Source organism: Fundulus heteroclitus, chromosome 3, assembly GCF_011125445.2.
Source record: "Fundulus heteroclitus isolate FHET01 chromosome 3, MU-UCD_Fhet_4.1, whole genome shotgun sequence".
In the NCBI taxonomy this organism is placed as follows: domain Eukaryota; kingdom Metazoa; phylum Chordata; class Actinopteri; order Cyprinodontiformes; family Fundulidae; genus Fundulus; species Fundulus heteroclitus.
Genome location: NC_046363.1, coordinates 21,554,351 through 21,576,600, shown reverse-complemented (window position 1 = coordinate 21,576,600; position 22,250 = coordinate 21,554,351). Strand labels below are relative to the sequence as shown.

Below are 22,250 nucleotides of genomic sequence, written 5' to 3'. Positions count from 1 at the left end.
AAAAAACACGAGTGACAGTTTATGCACTTTTTTGTTCATGGCCATTTTCACCAGGGAGGCAGCCGGCGCTGTGTTGATGTTGAGTCAGGCAGGCAGGGCTGAGCTCCTGACATGCTGAGGTTAGAACTTCTTTTTTTAGCTGCAGATGCATCCTTTGCAACAAATGTTCAAGTTTACACTATTGACATGCTACGTTTGTGTATTTTAAGGTATAAAACGCTAACTTAAAAAAAAGGAATGGAATCTTTTACTTGCATTTTATCTTTCATGTATTCCTATAATTCACAAATGAGCTTAAGTTGCTCAATAAAGAATCTACAGAATTTTAATAAATTGACAGAAGATTAGAAGAAGCTGCCGTCCAAATCTGGCCTAAATGTTCCTACATTAGACACAGATTCTTTGAGGCTTTGTGTGTGACCTCTTATAAAAACATAAGAGTCAAAGCTCTGTGTGGTATTGAAATCAGTTTAAAACCCTGATCAAGGGTCAAGAAAAGCGGTGAAAACATATTTAGAATTTTGTTTTAGTATATGTTACATTATTGAATGCATTTTTAAATACAGTATTAGTATTTATGGAGCTATAATGAAGTCCCAGCCACAGTTACCTAAAAAAAAAAAAAAAAAAAAAAAAAAAAAAAAAGACTAGAGGAAGCTAGTAATAGTCTTTTATCATCACTTTTATTGTTATTACAATAGTACCACAATATATTGTGATAAAATTTAAAGCCCATATCACCCACCCCTATGTCCAGGATTTGAATCCAGACTAGAGGACTTTTCCTGCATCTCCTCCCCCTTTCTCTTTCTGCCCATTTCTTCTCTGAATACTGTGAATAAAGGCCACTTCTCAAGTCTATTTTCAATGCAAACAACGTATGGTCGCAAAGCTATTACGCAGTTTTAACTGAATCCTACTATATTTTTCACTCTGATACAAATCAAAATGTGAAAGATATATATATATAAAAAAAATCATTGTTCTCATCATTACGGACTGAACCAAAGCAGATCAGGTAAAGAACTTTGCTTTGAGGACAAACAGACACCTTAAAGCTGATTAGAAAACATACCTGAAAGAATCAGTAGCTCTATAATTTCTGCATCTCCCAGATAGGCAGCAGCGTGCAGTGGAGTCCGCTTCTCGTTATCCTGTCATAAGTGAACAGAGAAACAACTGCTGTGGTTCATTTAAAGCAGAACAGCTTCAGCTGCCCCCCCCCCCCAGCTTCACTCTGGCACAGAGCTGACGGTGAAAGCCAACACAGAGTTTTTAAAAAACAAAAATACACATCAAATAAACTCATTGCTTTATTATCGCATTCCAGTGAAACACAAACAAGTAGAAACCAGCCAGACTCTGAATCAACCCCCCCCCCCCCACCAGGACAGTAACGGTGAGGTATGCAATAATCTGAGCTGAGCCAGTTACTCAGAGGGAGGCTGTGAGGACGCACCGTGCGCCGCCGTGTTTACAACCACTGACAGAAAGCGAGGCCTTTCAAGGACAGCGACACACTGGAGATTCTCTCTCGTTCTGTCCTGCCGCGCCTCCTCTATGCCAACAGTAGGAGGAAGCGGACGCAGATAAAGATGGCGGCCGGAATTACCTGCGCGTTCACATCCTCTTTTTTGAATATGAGCGAGCGAACTTCATCTGGGTCCACGTTGAAAATGGCTTTCAGCAAAGGAGGCTGTGGAGAAGACAGGGGTTAGAAATGCATTAGGACACTGAATTTAAATGCATTTCTACGTAACATGTAGCGCTATATTAAAACTGCCATCAGAACGTCCTGAAGATCAAGCAAGCCAAAAGAGCTGCGAGTAAGAACGACGTAGCTGGTATTTGTTATGCGGACAGCTTTAGCCATATTAGAGATGACCCAAAAAAAAAAAAAAAAGTAAAGGACACCTTGGGCTCTTCCTCAGTCACCACCTGGCTCATCTCCTCACAGGTCATTTTCCTCTCATTTAATCCAGAAACGTAAAACTACGAGAACAGCTTGTAACCCAGTCCTGAATTACAACAAACCGATTATGCATGTTCTCAAAAAACCCAAGCCGCTTTCACAAGGAAGGCAATTCCTAAATCTGTCACCGTCGGCTTCACAAGCAAAACAAAGTCAGTTCCACCCCACGGAGATGAATCTCAGTCGTTCCATGAATGCAGCTCCATCCACAAGCTCCAAGTTAGACATGGCTGCCCTTCTTCAATTGGTCTATAGATAAAACTTGGGGGGAAAAAAAAAAATGAAAGAAAGAAAGTATTCAGCTGATCCCGTACACATCCAACACCAGCAGCCATAATCGGAAAGTGAAAAAGGGTTGGGTTGTCGCGATGCTAAAGAATGGAGTTCTTTGTAAAGTCTAACGCATCAAGTGAAACTTGGCGTGGCTTCTTAAAGAATAGTTAGCTAAGCCCCGCCCCCCTGCAGGATGTCACACAAGCCAGGAAGAATGTGGATTTTACAGTTTAGGCTGCAGCGTTCAGGGGAAAACACACAAGACAAAAAAATAAATAATAATTTCAAACCTTTTCTTAGGGTTTTCAGAAATACACATTTTTTTGATAAGTAAATGCCAAAAAAAATTTATTAAAAAAAGAGAAAGAATTAAACATCCCTATGGCCAGACGAGATTTTAAACCAAGCAAACTAAAAGCGTTTTAAAGCTGTCCGTTCCGCTCACATGTAAACGTTTACCAACACTTCCTGTAAGACACAGCTCTATAAAAACAGAGTCTCCTGTAAAACATTCCAAACAAAAGTTAAAAATAAGTCATCCAGGTCATGATCATTCCAAAAAAATAAATAAATAACTTTGAAAAAACTTTGAAAAAGTTTCTTCAAACTTTGGAGAGAAAAAAAAGTCCAGTTGTTTTGTTTTTCAACTTTTTTTGAATTAAACATAAGACAAAACAAGATAATTTAGTCCCACAATGTGGTGGAGAAAAGACAAAGTAAATAAATAAATAAATAAGATAACAGATGTAAAGCCGGCTTTCAAAGAGAATCTTGTTATACCACTCAGACTAGGGTTGTAGCAATACTAACATTTCTAACTAGATACCATTTCTGATACCGAGGCCACATTTTTTTTTGAAGGCACAGGGTTATTTCTGGTAGACAGCAAAAAATTATTATTTACAATATGACAAACTTCACTTCAACTTTCTTAATTAAGGCAAAACCGATTAATTAGCAACTAGGGCTGGGCGATGAATTGATTTAAACGATTCATTTGAATTAAAAAATAATTAAGATTTCATTTTTGAAAAATCTGGATTTTAATTTTGTAAACGCATTGAATGGGCTTCCATAAAGAGAATAGTGACAATGCTGAATATACGTGTAGGAAAATATATGGTCAAAATATTGTATGGCGGAGCGGGGAAGCGCGAGGAGCATTGCTTGCGTCCTGCAGCTCGAAGGAGTGGCGCAGCGTGAACGTTGTGTGCGCCGAGCTAATGACAGCTAGCGCTAAGTTTAGCTAGCATATTTACAACGGGAGGTTTTTTCCCCAGCCTGGAACTTTAATGTCGCTCTCAAACATCGAAGCATTTCAAACAAACAAACGATACTTAGCCTGGCAGAGGGGCGAGTAAAGCACGGCGGTCCGCCAGGCTTATATTAGGCGGGGGGAAACCCCGTGGGCATTCAGCCTAAAAATATTGAGAATATTGATATTGATTATCCATCTGGGATTATTAAAGTATGTCTGATTCTGAGACATTATTTTTGGTCCATATTGCCCTTCCCTATCGCATTGCAGGGTTTGGAACGGCACACCCGAGAAGCGCATCTCGACAGGGGAGCTCAGACCGTCAGAACCCCGTCATTGGGCTGTCTGTGCCCGTGAAGCTAACATTCAAACCATTAGCGTTAGCTTATGTTGTCCAGGAGGTTTACCTCGTAGTTACAGATACAGGAGTTTTACTGACCTGTTTAAAAGGTATGTAGCCACATTATATGCAGTAGAAAAAAAGACCAAAAACCATTTGATCATCATAAAATAAGGTTATATATGCCAAACATCCATCCTGATGGTGTGTTGATAATCCTTTTTGAGCCTAAAAGTAACCGCCTCATAGGGCACAATCAGCAGATATAAACAGACGTGGCGGCATCTACCGGCAGGACTGTCAGAACTATCATGCGGCGACAAAATAAATCAATAAATTAAATAATGCTGCACCTAGCCTGACCCACTGAATGCCTCGCCGTAAAGCGGCAGCTGAGCGTGATCAAAGACCAATCGTTAATTGAAATGAATAAATTAATAAACCCATCTGCAGGAACTCTAACGATACAGAAAAACAGCATATTGATGAAATAGAAATCAGATTGATTGATAATTATAAAAAAAAAACTAGTTTAAGTGCAGCCCAGGCCATCTCCTGTTGTAGCTTAATTACCTATTTTAAAATAAAGAAACACTGAATTCTTTTCTCTACTCAACCAAATTTTTCAGGTCGACTCCAGTCTAGAACTAACTCTGCTTTTAGACCCTTGTAGGACGTCGCCTGCTGCAGTCAAAGAAATGTTCAATAAAGTTTAAGATTTGAGAAGAGATTACAGCTTCAGAAGTTACAAGTAAAAAGAGAAGCAGCTAACCCTAAACCATGTTCATCTCTCCGTGCTACTTTCACATATGCCTCAGTGACACACAACCAAACATACAGGTTTAATAACATGTTTGTTACGGATGCGAACATACTGTCCCCTGTAAGTATTCGCACCCTTTGAACTGCCCCATATTTTGCCATGTTACCACCACAAACCGTATTTTATCACCGTTGTGTGACTGAGCAACACACACTAGTAAAGATATGTTGTTAGGAAAAATGTCTCACTGCTGTTAGGGCTGCAGGTCTCACGTTGTACGTCTCTTCTGACTTTACTCGCCCAGATAAGCGAAGGTTTTGCCCATTCCTCTTTACAGAATAGCTCCGCCTCGAGCCAATTAGTGTCGCTGAAAGTCAACTTTAAGTTTTGTTTTCGGTATCATTGGTGCGACGTGCAGAGTTAGCCAACCCTCACATGGTTACGCATCTAGGCTAGAAAGTTCAGTTCAGGTGTCATGTGACCAGAGCAACATCTTCCACATGTTTGCTGTGTCCCCCTACACAGCTTGTGGAAAACAGTAAAGGGGACTTTAACAGCGGCTTTCAACTTGCCAGTCTTCCATAAAACCCAGATTTGTGACGTGGAGCTCACAGCTAACAGTAACTGAAGCTCCCACCTGAGCTGTTGATCTGCCCAGCTCCTCCAAGGGCAACAAGGGCCTCTTGGCACCCCTTTTCCATATGTGGATGACGGCCTGAACTGTGTTCCTCAAGATGCCAAAACCTTGTGATATTGTATTAAAACTTCTCCACACCTTTGCTTATGACTTTAAATTACACCAGCATCAGCATTCACTGATTACCTGAATGCTGAAGGTAACTCATGGCACCGGCTTTCATTTCGAGGCATCAGAGGAAAAGAGGGCGGAGAACATAAGCAAGCCACACTTGTCAGGTATTCATTGGTAAACATTTAACAAACCATGACTAATTCCTTTCTTTGATTGTGCTCTACTTCCTGCTGATCTAACACATTGGGCGACTGAGCCTCAGTGGGAAAAGTAGCTCTTTTGCAATCCAAAAGGTGTTGGTTCAGTCCTCCGTTTACTCAACATGTCGATATGCCCCTGGGCAAGGCATTCCTCACATCACCACCAAATTGGTTGCGTTAATGTGCGCGACTGGGTGCACAAGTGCAAAGCGCGTTGAGTGGTCAGTATCGGTAGAAAAGCCATAGAAGTTCAGTCCGTTCACCATTTCCAGTTTGTGGTTGTAGCGTGAAGCAAGGTGGAGGAGTTCCAGAGGTGCGAACGCTTTTGCGAGGTACTGAAGAATCGCTTCGGGCGGTTTTCGGTTCCAGGTAGGAATGTTTTCCTCCCCGCCACGGACGGGGAACAATCACATCAATGCGCAACGAAAAGGTGAGTCACTTCGCTTCTTAGAATGCTCTCGTCACGCAGAATTAGGGGCGCGTACTAGAAAAGTTTGACACAAGCGCTTTCTAAAAAAAAAAAAAAAACACAAGGCAGCCATGCAATTCACTCAATGTGGTTCATCGGTTCCTGTTTGGGGAGACACGGCTGCCAATCTTACAATTGTGTTGCCTTATTTATTTGTAACCCCCCACTCACACACACACACAGAGAAAAGGAAGGCTCTGCAATAGGCTATTTATGGTCCTCTCGTCCTGGACGAGTGTTGAGGGAAATGTTGTGTGCACCTCCTCTCCTCACGTAGAAGCCAGGCCACTTAATACCATCACCATGGAGACGGCTCACTGGCAACTCCACTGGCTAACACAGGAGCCCTGGACTCACGATCATGCAAGCACGCAGACAATGAAAGGACACACGCGCACGTCCATTAAGTGAGGAGAGAAGCATGCATGTGCAAAAAATAAAATAAAAACAACAACAAATCCTTCAACTGCAACAGGGAGAGCTATTCTCACTTTCAAGAGTAGGTGTCAAGTGTTAAACATAGCAGAGAGGGGACCTATATCTGGTTGCACTGAAAATGCCGGACATCTCATCAGAAAAGACACGCACTGAGTCCAGGGACGCACCTGCATTAGTGGCATTCACGTATTAAAGTCAGTAAATGGCTCTAGAGACACATCTTACACGCATAAACACTAGAGGCCAATTAGCAAGCGATGCGTCTAAGTTTCATAAATTTATTTTTTCGTTTAAAAAAAAATAAAAATCCACTAAACTGACACGTGACTTCTCGCAGCTCTCATTTCTAGATCCCGTCGTCCCCTCGGTCAGTGATCAATATTTTTGTTTCACTCCAACGAACTTGCGAGTTATACGCCCTGAAGTCGAAGTTCTTATTTTACTGCGTTTATTTTATGTGCATTTCTTTTATGCCCCCCGTTCATCTGCGCAGCGAATATCACCAAAGAGTAAATAATGTCACAACAGATCGCTTTAGCTCTAATGGCAGGCACCCCACGCTCCAGCACAGGGATTTAACCACTGACATCCACCGCAGATTCACTTTAAGCGACCCCCCACCCCTCCTTAAGTCCACTTGAGTTGCTGCTGCATCCCAGTAACCCAAGGAAATCACTTCCCACACGAGTAGCCATCGTTTTCACGCCGGCTCTGACTAATTGCTGGGGGATAAACACTGTTTCTCGTTAGCTGGCTTTAACTTCGTAACGGCTAATCTCTCACTGATGCTAACAACAGGTTTCACATCTGATACGCCGGACTGCGCTTTAACTCCGCTCGTTTTCAGCCCAATTCTTCCCCAGTTCGGTTCCCCTTGCTTCAGGAAATGCATTTAAATGCTTCCGTTTTTTTTCTCTCCCCCCCAGACGCTAGCCTCGAATTACATTCCGTTGGCGAATGCAGAAACTGGTAGAAGCTACGCTAACATTAGCATTTTTCTTTCTCTCTTTTTTTCATACAAAGCTGACTTACCTGGTCTCGAATTTTGAGAACCACCATATTTCTGTGATTTTAACTGTTCTCGTGTAGATTCATAAAGAAAGGCTGGTCACGTCTCCCTCGTTGGTCTGACGGAGGCCTAACTGGACTACGGCTTAGCTCCTGCGTTAGCTCCCTATGCTGATGGCATGAAAGCAGAGAGGGAGCGGAAACTCCATAACATTGCCGCCACCGTAGCTCACCCCTCAAAAAGACGGCGCGCGATTGGCTGACTGAGCGCAGCGTGCTAGTAAGAGACCTCGCGGTTGGTTGTTGCTAACTCTACGTCTGTGACGGACGCAACGCTGTAGTTGCGTTTCTAAGAACCCTCTCACTATCTGTAAGAAAACATTTAAAACAATTATAAAATGTTGTAAAAAATATATGCATTTTGTTGTAAACATGTTTTAACTTAAATGTTTTCTCGGGGACAGTTGAGTCGTATCAGAAACGCACATTTCTCATGACTCTCACAAGAGTGAGTCATTCATATGTTTTTGTAAAAGTGCGAAAGCCCACTACTTCCAAATAAGTCGTGGATAAATATTAATACAAATGCTTGGACATCGTGTTTTTGTTATGGATAGTTGAACAGCTTACTTCTTAAAACAATAATATACATATATGAATCAATAAGTTGAGTATACAATATTAAAGTGGCACAGAAAGTTGAGTGTCATACAAATGCGCAATAAGCGGGTTTTTACATGCTATGCACCTTCACATTTGAGGAAACATCGCCCTCTAGTGGCCTACTCTTCAACTACAATCAAGACTTTGAAGTAAAATGTACATGTCTACAGTAGTCTCTTAATCCAGTGCGTATTCTGATGGTTTTTCTGAGATAACCCCTTAAATAATAAAGAATAAAAAATATTTATTTTTCTCCCTTAGGAGAAATTCTTCATGGAGAGGGAAAACAATTGCTTCACCAAATACAGCATATAGTCTACACAACATATAAAAAAGATAAAAACGATAAAGCATTCTCCACAACCCAAGAATTCAGCCACCTCTCCACCCATTCTATTGAAACACATTCAATAGAGTTTGATAAAGCTATAATTATTTTTATTTTTTAACTGGCCAAAAAAATAAAAAATAAATAAATCAGTGAACAGCATGTGCTCCATGTGTTGCAATAGATGTTATTTGAGAACCGCACAAGGTTGCACAACGGTCCTGGATGTCAGGGTGTCTAATCAGAAGCATTTAAATAATTGTTGGAATGTTGTAGTTACATCATTGAAATAATAATAAAAAGTCAGTTATTTCCTGCACTCAATGAAAAACACGACAGGCAGAATGAGCAGGAGTTACATAATGGAAGGGTGCCAACCAAAGCTTGAATAATAAACTGTTTATGGTGTCATGTGACTACATGTTTCATTCTCAAAGACAAGTCAGTATTATTCAGCAGACTCACTTATTAATATGTAACATATTTGAATATTGGCTCTGAGGAGTAATTGTTATTCCTTTTCATGCAGACCTTTGGCCGGTTCTTTCACAGTCCAAATCTACCCCCAGCACCTTGCAAATGTATTCATATCCCTTGAGATTGTCCACATTTTGTCATGTTAAAACAATAGCATTCTGTATACCTTTTTGAGGATTTTATGGGGTAAACCAACCCACAGCACTGCATAAATTAAATGCAATTTCACCAGCTTAGTAACTAAATTCCATATGCGCCTAATTTAGGCCTCAAAGTTGCAAACCATGACGACGAAGAAGAAACCCCCCACACAGGTCAGGGTCAAAGAAGTTCAGACGTTTGATGCAGGTTTATTTTTCTAAACATCTCACAGAGCATCACCCAAAATGGAAAGATCATAGCAAAACTGGACACCTGCAATGGCTTAGGTGGTCTCATCCGCCTAAGTTAAAAGGCCAGGCGAGGGGGAACAGTCACTACGGAAGCAGTGGGTCATGAATACTCTACAGAGGCTGCAGGGATTCACCACTCAGGTGAGAGAATCCGTTGACAGGACAACCACGAGCGGCGCATGACGCAAATCTGACCTTTCTGAGAAGAAGCGAGACAGACATTCAGAGTCCTATTTGTAGGTCAACACAAGCCATATAGGGGAACAAGACGATCATGTAAAAGAAGAAGAGGATGAAAATTGAACTTTTTAGGCATCAAGCCTTATGTGTATGAAAACTTACTGTATGTCAACTTATCATCCTCACTGTAAAACATGGTAAGGACAGTAGCATGGCATGGGCATGCTATTCTATAGCAGCAACAGGGAAGCTGGTCAGATTTGATGGCAAAATGGGCGGAGCCTAATATTTTTATTCTAAAATCCCAGTAAAATACATTAATGTTTGTGGTCATAACATGACAGAATGCGGAAACGGTCAAGGGGTGAATGTTTTTGCAAAGCCCCTGTGTTCAGGTGCTTATTTCAGAAATGCATCAACAACGGGTTCGTAGACATTTTGGAAATCGTAAAGCGTGTTTGCAAGGAACTTCATTATTTAGTGATTAGCAGGATTGGGAAAGAATGTGGGGCATGTTCACGGGCTTCTTCTGGCCGGTCTCCTATTTCAGCGTGTTGGACATAGAAATAAAGAAAAGAAGAGGGGGGAGAGTAATGTTGGAGCTATGCGGATAACGTTGCTCACACCCTGGTCACCTTTGCTGGAGGTAATCCCCCCCTGGATCTATCCCTAAACCCCAGAAAAGCCACAGCGAGCCCGGCAGAAATGCTTTCTCACCAGCGATGGCTGTGACGGAGCCGTGTTCCCACAAATTAAATTAGGAGGAGGAGAAACAGGGGCGCGAAAGGCACAGATGATGAAAACAGATGCTCACGCACATACCTTTGGTCTTTCCAGCCCTGCTTTGAAACTGAACTCTGACCTGTAAACTGCAGTTTACAGGTCTGAGTGTGTGACAGAGGGAGAGGGGATAACAGAACAAGACAAGTCCAGATTTACTGCAATAAGGTGGAAATACAATTGAAAAAGTTGTATTTTTCTATATAAAACACATTTATTTGGTTAAAACAGTAATTATAGGGCGTGCATTTCATATCTGGTGCAAATCAGCATGGAAGGAGGACGGAAAAAGACGTCTTCAGGAAGTTTTATCATTTATCATGCCTAAAAGGCTCCCAGCATTCTCGACGCAAACGCCCCGCTGAAAAATGACACGGCCCTTTGTTTCCGAGATGACAGCTGCAGAAAGTCTCAGCGAGGCAGCCACACAGATGTGCATGAAGGATGGTGCTTTTGCGATGCCACTGATGTTGGGCTCTGTCTTTGACGTCTGTCCAGATGTCAGGATGAGAGATAGAACGCAGCTGGACTGTCGGGATCCTGGGATGAAAGCGGTGTCACTTGCCGCGTCAGCACCAGCTGCCGTGGGACGGCGTGAAGGCGGGGGGAGATTTTCAGCTATCGGTTTCCCATCGCTCTTCCAAGAAAATCATGAAGAGCCAGGCGTCACGTAATTATCAAGTCCTCGTCTCCTAATGGGTTTGCTGAAAACATTTTGCACAAATACATTACACTGTCTTCTCTGGAGCTCACCTCACAAATTTTTTTTTAGGATTTCTGGGGTCTAGGATGTCCAAGTGAGGTGATTTTGTGTCTTTTGAAGCATGTCTGTGTTGGTTTGCTCACGTGCTTTGGAACATCACCTTTCTGAATGACCGAATGATGATGACCCGCTTTCAGTTTCCTGGCAGAGCTTGTCAGATTTCTTTCTCAAATATTCTGTTTTTTTTTTCCCACAGTGCCACAGACCTTTCACCTCAACAGCGAGCATAATGGGCTTTTCCATTTCCAACCATTGTTTCAAGTCAAACACACGCAGGGGGTTCATTTGGTTACAGCTCAACCTGAGTCTCATCTGTCCAAAACTCGCAATTCTGATGAACGTCTGTGTTTTGTGCAGCAAATTCCAAATCTTTACATTTAAGATGGTAGGATTCAAAATGTTTTTTTTTTTTTTTTTTTTTTTTTGCTGAAATGCCTCTAAAATAAACAGTTGGTTATTTTCATCTAAAGATGATCATCTAAAAATTGGTTTGGAGACTTGTGATCCCAGTATCGCCCCTCTTGGTTGCACTGCCCTCGCCTCGCCAAAATCAAACGTTGGTCCTTCTTTGGCCAGGAAGAAGTGCGTCTCCATGTTGGGCCATGTTTGTGTCCCCATAAAACAGTAAATCATGGATTATTAATTAGAATTTTTCAGAAACTTTGAACACCTTAATTAAAAAAGTACAATCCAAATTTAAAAACTGCTTCATTATTATGTGTCTCTAAGGGCTTGTTTGAGGGTTTACAAATAAACGTGCCACTAGCCCTTGTATTTAAAAAAAATCCTTTATTAACGTTAAATTTTTGCACTCTGCTATTTATATTAGAGATTAGATTTTTTTCTACATATTTTGAGGAAGCTTGTGCTACTGCACTAAAATATGAATCTATAGTGTGGCTCTTCAGATATCTATACTGGGGGAGGGGGGGGGGGGGCACTGACTCAAAGTATTCTATTTTAGTTGACCTTGGACTGCTGCTGGTTGGTAGGATGGTGTCCCTGCCTTGGAGGAAGATGGATGTACCCTCAGTAAATGTGTGGATATAAGAGACAAGTCCCTGAGTTATCTTGGAAACACATGGCCATATAACTAGAGGACAATTTGAGGATATTTGGACTTTCTTGAACGTCAGGGACCAGGGTAGCACTGTGGTATGGAGATGGCCTATTGCTGTTTTTAATGTGTTTTCAAAAGAGGCGGGGTACACCCTGTACAGGTCACCAGTCTATCGCAGGTAACAGAATAACACAAGCTAAATAAATAAAGCATACACAGTTTGAAAATTGATGAAGTTGTGGCACCAGTCCTCATCTTTTATTTCTTGTCATAAAAAGAAATGATTAAGAATAGAGAAAATTTTATATTTCAAAGCCTTTCCTTTTGGAAACCCACAAAAATGTATCGTTATGTCAGTTGATAGTTTAGAAAATGTATTTAAATCTTCTTAATATTTTACATTCTTTGATCTAAATATTGCAACTATCTATTCACTATTCTACCTGAAACACAATGCTGCTTAACATTAGTCTAACTGAAGGCTTTCATAAACTATCTACTAAACTATCCACAGTTTTTGTTTTAAATTATATTTGAATATTTACAGGTGATACTGTTTGTAAATCCACCAAGTTTTTAAATTTTAATTGTATTTAATTTCACAGAATATAATTCACAGTTTGTACTACTGATATTGAGGTATAAAAAGGAAAGTGTACTTGGTTTTCTGTTTTCCCACACGTCTAAACAGCAATTTACCTAAGGGAGTATAAAAGGACTGCAAAGAATGACGTATACTGAGGTAATTTACTGAATGATAAAACAATCAAAAGAAGAAGCTTCCCCTAGATGACGATTTCCCATACGACCACTAGGTGGCGGTGTTACCACTTTAACGGTCCTTTGGAGACTGGGCTATTTTTAGAAGGCGCGTCACTGCAGCTGCTCATATTTCCAACTTCAGGTTATGCAATAAATGCGAACAGTAGCTTATTAACGATTGGATCGATATTGTTTTCATAAATTGATTTTCGTGCAACGTTTTTATTTATAAATATATTGTATATTTGTAGCCGAAAAAGTTTGGAATGTAGTGTATGGTCCAATTTTAGTCATTTAAAACGTTTACAATATATAGTGCCAGGGCAATGTAACACTAGTAAAAGTTATTTACAGATGTACTTCTCTGTGCTGAGGAAAGGGGTCCGGGGGGCCTCCAGAGGACCATGAAGTGATGAAGACAGCACTCTGTCTGTCTGTCTGTCTGTCTGTCTGTCTGTCTGTCTGTCTGTCTGTCTGTCTGTCTGTCTGTCTGTCTGTCTGTCTGTCTGTCTGTCTGTCTGCCTGCCTGCCTGTCTGCCTCAACAAGCCTGGGATTTTCGAACTGACGTCCAGCGAAAGCTATTTATAGCTGCTTCAGACGGGCATCTCACATCCAGTCCTCCTCAAGGTAGACCGTCAGCACTCCATGCGCTGCTCTTTCATCTTTAATGTGACGACAAATTCAACGCGACAGGTGTGGTTAAAGTGTGTTCACAAAAAGAGACTGACGTGTTTACAAGTGTTTATATATATATATATATATATATATATATATATATATATATATATATATATATATATATATATATATATATATATATATATATATATATATATATACAAGCATGCAGCTTGTATTATGCCTGATCTTCTTGTGTTACCAGTCTCAAAGATAGCTTTATGATATATATTTATATATATCAGCGCATTGATATTTGCCTTGACCGTTGGTTCTGCGGACTAACAGGTGGTTCTTTCACACTCCAGTGTTAGTCCGCCGGTAAAAACGCACCGGAACCGTCTCTATTAGACCGGCACAGTCCGAGGCATCCCTCCCACACCCGCAGCACAGGAAATGTCGTGCGTCTGAACACTTATCGGCCTCATCATCGCTGCTTTTTTACTGCTAATGGATGAGGGGGGGCTATTGTAGCGCGGCCGCTCTCGTCTATAAATAGACCTGCTTGCGAACGTATGATCTCATCACTGGGGAAGTGAAGCGTGAGAAGCGTTTATTGGAAAAGGTTGTCAATTAGCCTGGATGCATCACGCAGTTGTCATAAACCTGCATAACGCGGCTATTTATAGTGCCTGTGCAAGTTTTCAGTCGATGCTTATCTCCACTGACAGCTTGCTTCCCAAACATGTGGCGTTCTTCTCGTGTTTGGTCTTTCCAATAGCTTTTTTAAACGGAAGATCAACACTGTTTATCACAAGCCTACAGTGTCTTTCAAATCCCGCACTTCCTCTTGAACTTCTTAACATTTCTTTACAACCACAAAACTTGATTTGATGAGATAGAACTACACAAAGTCATGCACGATTGTGCAATGGATGGAAAATAATACGTGGTTTTTGAAATCCTTACATTTAAATATCTGGCTTGCATTTGTTGTCACCCTGATATAACCTAATAACCTCCAATAAAGTCAACGGCAACCCCCCTGCTTATTAGAAGTCACCTAATTAGCGAACATATACCCGTTTTTTTTATTTTTTTTATAATGAACCCGGTATAAATCCAGCTGCTCTGTGAAGGCCTCGGTGGTTACACATGGAGCACTGTTCAACGCATTGTCAGAAAACAACTGCAGACCTACCAAGGCATGAGCTCTGCACCAAATCTGACAGACAGGGGAGCGCAGAAGCAACCAAGATGGTATCTCTGGAGAAGCTGTAGAAATTAAAAGCCTCTGGGTGGGAGAATCTGTCGACAGAACAAGAAGAGACATGAAAAGTACTGCAGTTTGCCATAGTCCATTTAAAGGACACAGCAAACATTTGGAAGGAGGTGCTTTGGTGAGAAGATGCAAAAATGGAACGTTTCTATGTGCATCTGGCAACAAAAAAAAAAAAAAAAAAAACCAGAAGGGGCGTCACCCTCTCCACACTGAAGCACGGTGGTGGACGTGTCGTGCTGTGGGAATGTTTTGTCTTTAGCAGGGCGCACAAAGTTGTTCAGATTAGAATTAAAACACGCCTGGATCTAAATACAGAGTACTGATGGAAAAATAAACCTGGTAGAGGCTCAAAAGACTAGAGACCAGGACAGAAGTCCTGCCTCAAACAATCAGGTCATCCCGAGGAGGCAATTCACAATTCAGGAGTAGTTGTCCAGAGAAAGCTTTGGAGCTACTTTGCAAAGATCGGGCAAACTTTTTCATTCTGTAGGGGTGCAGAGGTGGTTCATAACATGAAGGGGTGTACTAACTTGTGAAAGTTGTGGATCACCCCAACAGTCGCACTCCAATGTGTGCAACAATATTTTCCGATCCAGAGGGAGGAGACGTCTTCAGTTTTGAAGTCATTTTGATTGCCGTACGCTCTAAAGACCATAAAGGAGAACATCTTTTTACATTACTTGTCAATTTATTATCTACGGTATGTGAAGGGTTAAGCCAATAGTTCATATTGGAGATAACCCTGTTGGTGCTGAAATGCCACTTTAAATGTTTTGTGGGGGCCACTTTGGGAACCCCTGTTTAGAGGATGTTATCGTTTGCATTTTTGCAGGTATCCCTGAACAAAAGGGGTCTTTTTTTTTTTACAACAAAGGAGCTAAAAGATTGAGTTCAAAGTAGATTCTTTGCTACATATTTCTTTCATGTGTAGATCCACGACTGTTTGACTCTTTGCATCCAAGAGCCTTTTTTATACCTGCATATTTCACAGAGAGTCAACTCTTCTGAAAAGGGTTTGTTGCACTGCAAAAACAGAATTAAAAATCAGTAACATTTTCTCGAAATTAGTGCATTTTTCCTTGATTTGAGCAGGTAAGTAAGATCATTTGCCAATGCAATGAGTATTTTTACCCCTAAAATAAGATAATTAGACATCCTGCACTTGACATAAGGTGATGGAGATGAGTTATTCCTATTTTAAGTGCAAAAATCTTATTCCATTGGCAGACAATCTTGTTTACCTGTTTAAACAAATACACTCATTTGAAGAAAAATTTACTTATTTTTAGTTCTGTTTTTGCCGGTGGTGTATTGAATATGAATAAAACAATTAAAAAGCCTTAAAAAATATTGGTGAATACCCCCTTTAAAAGATCACATACTGGTATGGCTGATCAAAAGAAAATCATAGTTCAGTAAGCATTTTTCCACAGTAGTAATATAAATGTTTTTTTTTTCTTTTCTGGATTGAAACAAGTAAGCTGTAGCTGTTGTGATGAATTTCACAGGACGACATTTTGACATCTTCCTGTCTTGATGGACACTTTGTCACGTCAAGAAAAAAAAAAAAACAACCTTTCTCACACAAATCCGGCTCGTTGTCAAACGGCCGTCTGGTAACAGGTGCTCTTTCGTGTCAGCGTCTCTGTCTCCTCAGAGCGGTCGTAGGAAAAAAAAAAAACAAACCCCGTGCATCCAGGACCTGGCACTGCACGCTCTCCTTTTGGACGACCACAGCGCGGCTCCTTCTTGACACGGAGGCTTTTCGCCGCAGTTTGTCCAAAATGACCCTCCGGCCGTCTTTCCAATTTCAGAACGTTTCTTTTTTTTGATATTTTTACATGTTCTTGGCAGGTTGCGGCTCACAGATGTCTGCACTGCTCAGATGGCTTGAGGGGGCAGGTACCATCTGAGCTGTGTCATGGAGAGAAAGTCATTTTATCAGCACCTTACACTCAGCCTGACACATAATTTCGTAGTACCAAGGAATGTGTTAATGAGACAAAATGTTTTCGATGGAACAAATTTTGGCAGGCATCTGTGAATTATTCACAGGACCTGATAAGTCTATTGAACTGGCGAGAAGCGTTCGCAGAGCCAGCCGGCTGCATGATGTCCCTGCTGTCTCATACATGCCAGCTATGGCGGGTGGATATTGTTGTCTAAAAGTTGGTGCTCGGCATATTTCTAACTTAAGTGATGAAAGTAGGGGGAGAGGGGGGGGGGGGGGAACCTCCTCTGTCACAGTAGATGTTTTTCTTTCTCCCAGTGTTTGACTTGAAGGAGCTCTTTAAAGTCAGCCTACCGCCTAATTATAGCAGCAATCACACTTCCAGCTAGAGTTGCTTCATGTGAGGAAAGATGCGATTTTGTTTTTGTTGTGTATAACAAAACAACATCAGCTGTTCTTTACTCACAATGGTTCTAATTTTTTATTTTTTTTTATTATCATTACAAAGATATACCCCCAGCACTCTCTGTCAGCCTCTACAGCACAAAGGGGCTATTTGCATCAGGGGCATGGAGAGTCCATCCAGTTTACCCAAGGTGGTATTTGCACGGCAGATTCACATGGTCCTTGGACGATAATGGCCGAAAAAACGAATCGGTTCTTGAAACATTCTGAAACTGTGCAGGATTACAGCATCCTCTTGGCACTCATGGTAAATATGTGTAAGAAAGGATAAAAAAAAAAAAAAACCTTATTTTGTTGCAGTGGCATAATCTCTGATTAGGCTGATTTAATTTGTGTCCATTCATTCAGTGGGAAAATAATTCCACACTGGGATTTATTAGGGTCCCTGGTTGGAGTTGAAAGGAAGATGGATGGAGCTAAACGTCCTTTTGTTTTTACCAAATCTACGGCGCTGACTTTTTTTTTTTTTGACACCTTTTAAACAACCCTCCTTCCCTCCAATCGTCGACTTTAGGTTCTCACATTTTTTTTCCACCATTCACCGGATCCCAACAGAAATGATTCACATCTTCTTGGCCAGAGGCAATTTGTTTATTTCTGTAATATCCAAATGATTTTCTGCGCTTTGATAGATTGTACCTTGTACTCGTTTTAAAAATAAGCCCTCATTTTTGTGACTCATCTCATATTGATAAATGAATAACGGTATAATTTCCCCCGTGGCGTCATCTCCAGAAGTACTAAAGGGGGGTACATCTAAGATGGGAGATTTTCTTTCTGAAACATGCTTTTCTCCCCGTGTGCCTCTCTCTGCTGTATGCCGGCCCTCCTCGTTGGCACCCTTGAACTTCTTCCGTTCTATTCTTTATGGGCTCCACAATCTATTATTGGCTTTTGCCTGTAAGTGTTTTCTGTTTCAAAACAAGATGAATCCCCAACATGGCATTAGGTTACCAGGCAACAGTGCATACTCCGCTGCCTGGGTATAATTTTCTTTGTATAGTTATGATGTTTAATAGTAAGTGACTGCATGGCACTCTTCCAAATTTAACCGCTGCTCGCAGAGCCTGTGGAGCTTGATGTATGTCAGGAGGCGTGGAGGCCAGGAGCTATATTTGGCTGCTGTGTTCCCTTCAAAGAGATGACTTCTAGGTCTGGACTTGACATTTCTCTTAGACTGGAAAAAATGGGTTTGGGTCAGTGAATATTTTTTTTTTTTTTGTGGAAGGGTGTTGCTGTCAGTGCTCAGAGGACAGTCCTGGTCTGTGTTCAGTTGTGTGTCGTTGCTTTGTTTGATCCTTGCACTTTGCTGCATATAAAGGTGACTGAGAGTTTGCTTATTGTGACCTATGGAGATTATCATAGAATCAGAGTCTACAGGGATGTTATATCCTTAGGGAGTGTTATTAAAATTTGGACGTTTTGGGAAGACGTTCAATGTCTCAATAGTTAACCTGCTGGAATAGATCAATAAAAACTTAAATAGTGCCTTACAAATGTATTGATACCTCTTGAACTGTCAAACAGTTTTGCCACTTTACTATCCCAAACGTTAATGTGTTTTATCTTATCTGGAACCCATGCAGAGTGCAACATAAATGTGGACGTATTAGGAAAATAACAAATTGTTTTCAATTTCATGTACCATAAAAATGGGTTTTTGTGTGGAGTGTGTTTGTATTTAGCCTTCTTTACTCTGAGATCCCTGAATAAAACCCAATCCAACCCACTGCCTTCAAATGTCTGCTTATTAGTTAATAAAGGACAACTGTTATTTTATATTAGAATACATTATAGGTTAATCAGAGAGGCAGCCAAGTGACCCATGGAAACTCTGGAGGAGCTGCAGAGATCCGCAGCTCAGGTGGGGGAATCTTACAGGACAACTAATAGTTTTGCTCTCACCAATCTTCTCCTTGGTTAAAGAGAGGGAGGAAGCAAGCAATCGTGACAGGAACGCCATATGAAGTTCAATCCATGCAGGGGACACAACAAACTTGTGAAAAAAAATGTTTTTTCTGATCATTTGGGCTACATGTGTGCTGGAAAATCAACCATACAGACCATGTCCCGTGGTGAAAAGCCGTGGCAGCATCATGCTGTGGGCCAGCTTTTTTCTTCAGCAGGGACAGGGAAGCTGGTTGGAGTTGATAGGACGATGGATGGATGGATGGAGCTGAATACTTGAGAGGACTGGAAGGAAACCTGTCAGAGGATGTGGAAGACGCTGATGCTGAGGTTCACCTTGGACACCAAGCCAGAGCTATAATGGAAAGGTTCAGAAAAAAATACATTTGTGTGTAATTTCAAAAACCATTTGACATTCTCCCTCCATGTCAGAGGGATTTGAGGAGATATTAATGATTTGAGCGGTGCTGCAATCTCTACCGTGATGCTGAGTAGCTTCAAACCCCTTACATTTATGGTGCCGTTGTCAGAATCGTCCAAAACTCACCAATCATTTGCATTATTGGATCCTTTTATAACAAAACTTCTTCCCTGCCATTGTAAAGAATGACATTCACGCTTCACATTTTCCCAAAGTCCTGGTTTTGATCAAGCTCTCCTATGTGTGCTGCATCTTTTTTTTTTTTTTTTTTTTTAAAAATGAAATGGTTAAACAGAATCCTGCAGAGAGTAGTTCTGGGCTTCATCTTGGCGTGCGGTCTTGAAAATGAAACACAGTCTTGTTCACACCTTTATTTATTTAGCTGCTCATGGCTGGAGCTCCTGCTAAACGGCATGAGCGTTGCTGTTCCACAGACACGGTGCAGACAAACTGCATGTAGCCAAGGTGCAGCGAATCTAACTCCGACATGTTTTTCCCCTCTCTTTGTGGTTTCAGTCTTATTTGCATTTACCAAATATATTCAGTCCAGCTGCACTGCGGGACATTCAGCTCTCATGCACGGCAAAAAAAAAAAAAAAAAAAAAGGAGCTTGATCCTGGATTGGTGGTGAATTGTGTGGGTAGGTGGGTGTATGTGTGAGGAATATTTTAGATAGTAGAAAGGAGAATTGTGGCTTAAGGGAAAGCATCTGGCTGCCTTTGCAGCTGACACACAGAAACCTCGATGGGTTTTTTATCCTGGTGTTCTCGCTGTTGTTCATCCGACCTCTGCTCTCTCTGGGTGGGGGGGAGGAGGGGGGAGTTGGGTTGCATTTCCCTGTTCGAATGGAGTTGGGAGAATGAATCATTCAAATCTTTGTGAAGACTCTTGTGTGAATGGAAAATAGGTTTTTGGAGGCTTCCACCTCAAGTGCTTTGGATAAATTACGCAATTTTTGTCCGTGTGCTACTTATTTCGCGGCTTATTGTTTTTTTATTCTTCTGATTTCGTCCGTCATTATTAGGAGCTGTTATTTTGCTCACTTCATTTTTGTAATCTTGGTGTGCAGTTGCTTAAGCAAAGAGGCTCATCTGCCTTGTTTGGATCCAGCTCTGCAAAATTCGCAAGGTGAAATCGGTGAAAGTGATAAATGTGGTGTTGGTCTGCCATTTGCCTCCACACTGGGAAAGCTTGATGGCAAAAACAGACACACCTCCCGACTTCACAAGCCCATTAGTTGTCACTCCTTTACAGAGACTGCTCTGCTGCGGATCTTGCTAAGCTCTTTGTTGTTGCCTTTCATCTGACGGCGCTCGCCTCTCCTCCCGACTCATCTCTTAAGTTATGGGACAGCAAGAGGTCATGGCTGCGACCCCTGTCCACTCAGCGTGAAATGTGCAGAACAAACGGATCCAGGAATTACACAGAGATTGGACGCGCTGACTGCGTGTCCGAGAGCGGAGTCCACATTAAGGTCCAGATAGGTGTGAAAGGGTTTTACCAGCCCATCTGCTTCCAAAGCAGCAAGGAATTTCTGCTTGAGGTTAAAAAGAGAAAAAATAAAAAAAAACTCCTTGAAACCTCACCTAAAATCTTTTCTACTTTACTTCAAAGTTGAACAAAAAACAAAAAGAGTTCTAAAAAGACATGTTTGAACAAAAATGTTTAATCTCTTACAAGGGAAAAGATGACAGTCACCTTGAAAAGGGAGCTCTATTCTCCTCCTTTAGATGTATTTTAAAGGACACGATGACATGAATGAATGCGTTCAGAAGGAGGCCAAAGAAACAATAAAGCATGTACGGGTGCTTGAAGTTTTTTTTTCTCTGTCTCCCACTTCTTAAGTTTAAAGTGCCGATATAATAGTGGGAATCCTCGTGCCGCGTTCAACATCTTTGAGTCTTAAACACATATTGTTAGGGGTCATATAGTTGTAACAGTTTTAGTTTTCGTGCCGGCGCTTTCCACACGTTTCATAATAACAGAGGGAAGAAAGCAACTGACTCTGCAACTAGCCGGGCTTAAACTGTATTTTACGTGAGAGAACAACACACACTGGTGCATGACTGTTAAGTTTAAGTAGAATGATGCATGGTTCTTAAATTGTTTTGCAACTAAATATTTGCAAAATGTGGCGTGCATTTGTATTTGATCCTCGTTGTTCTAATACCCCTGAATAAAGTTCAGTACAAACAGTTTCCTTCAGAAGTCACCTAACAAATGGCAAACGGAGAAAACTGGTGTAAATGCACCTGTTCTTTGAAGGATTCAGAGGTTTGGTAGTGAGCATTGATGAAGACCAAGGAACGGATTGGACTGGTCAGGGATTTTGTGGAAGAGCTGATTGAGAGGAGAGGATAGATTATTTTGGAACTAATGCACATGTTTTTATACTTTTGTTTGTGATGTGTAAATATTAAAAGCTGGGTTGGGTTATGAAAAACTATCCCGAGGTTTGATTATGGATGATTCAGTCCATCATCACCATGCCATGGGATCTGCCTAAACTCAGAGGCTGGGGAAGGAGAGCAATGGACAGAAAAGCAGCCAAGAGCCCCCATTGCAACTGTAGAGGACCTACAGAGACCCACAGTGAAAATGGGACAATCTCTCGACGGGTGGGGCGGTTGTTAGCGATGCACTTCATCTGTCATGATTTGGGTTTTGTTTGTTTATTTTGGACTTTTCTGGAGTTGAATCAGCCACTATCCCAATCAGCTCTGTCCC

General features: G+C 41.3%; 1 protein-coding gene across 3 annotated transcripts in view; it reads right to left on the bottom strand.

Annotated features, from left to right (window-relative positions):
• The window catches only part of ankrd28b (ankyrin repeat domain 28b), a 45,235-nt gene that overhangs the window by 21,729 nt on the left and 1,256 nt on the right, over positions 1–22,250 (bottom strand). Inside the window, exons 1-3 of one of the 3 annotated variants that reach the window (XM_012862634.3) lie at positions 7,497–7,701; positions 1,613–1,696; positions 1,076–1,154 (exon numbers count right to left, since the gene is read on the bottom strand). The exons of 1 other annotated variant lie outside the window; for it this stretch is intronic. In XM_012862634.3, the coding sequence (XP_012718088.1) occupies positions 1,076–1,154; positions 1,613–1,696; positions 7,497–7,523 (190 nt within the window). In that variant the 5' untranslated portion in view covers positions 7,524–7,701. Of the gene's footprint in view, positions 1–1,075; positions 1,155–1,612; positions 1,697–1,914; positions 1,934–7,496; positions 7,702–22,250 lie in introns of those variants that run through there. One more of the 3 variants, XM_012862633.3, reaches the window with a different exon arrangement.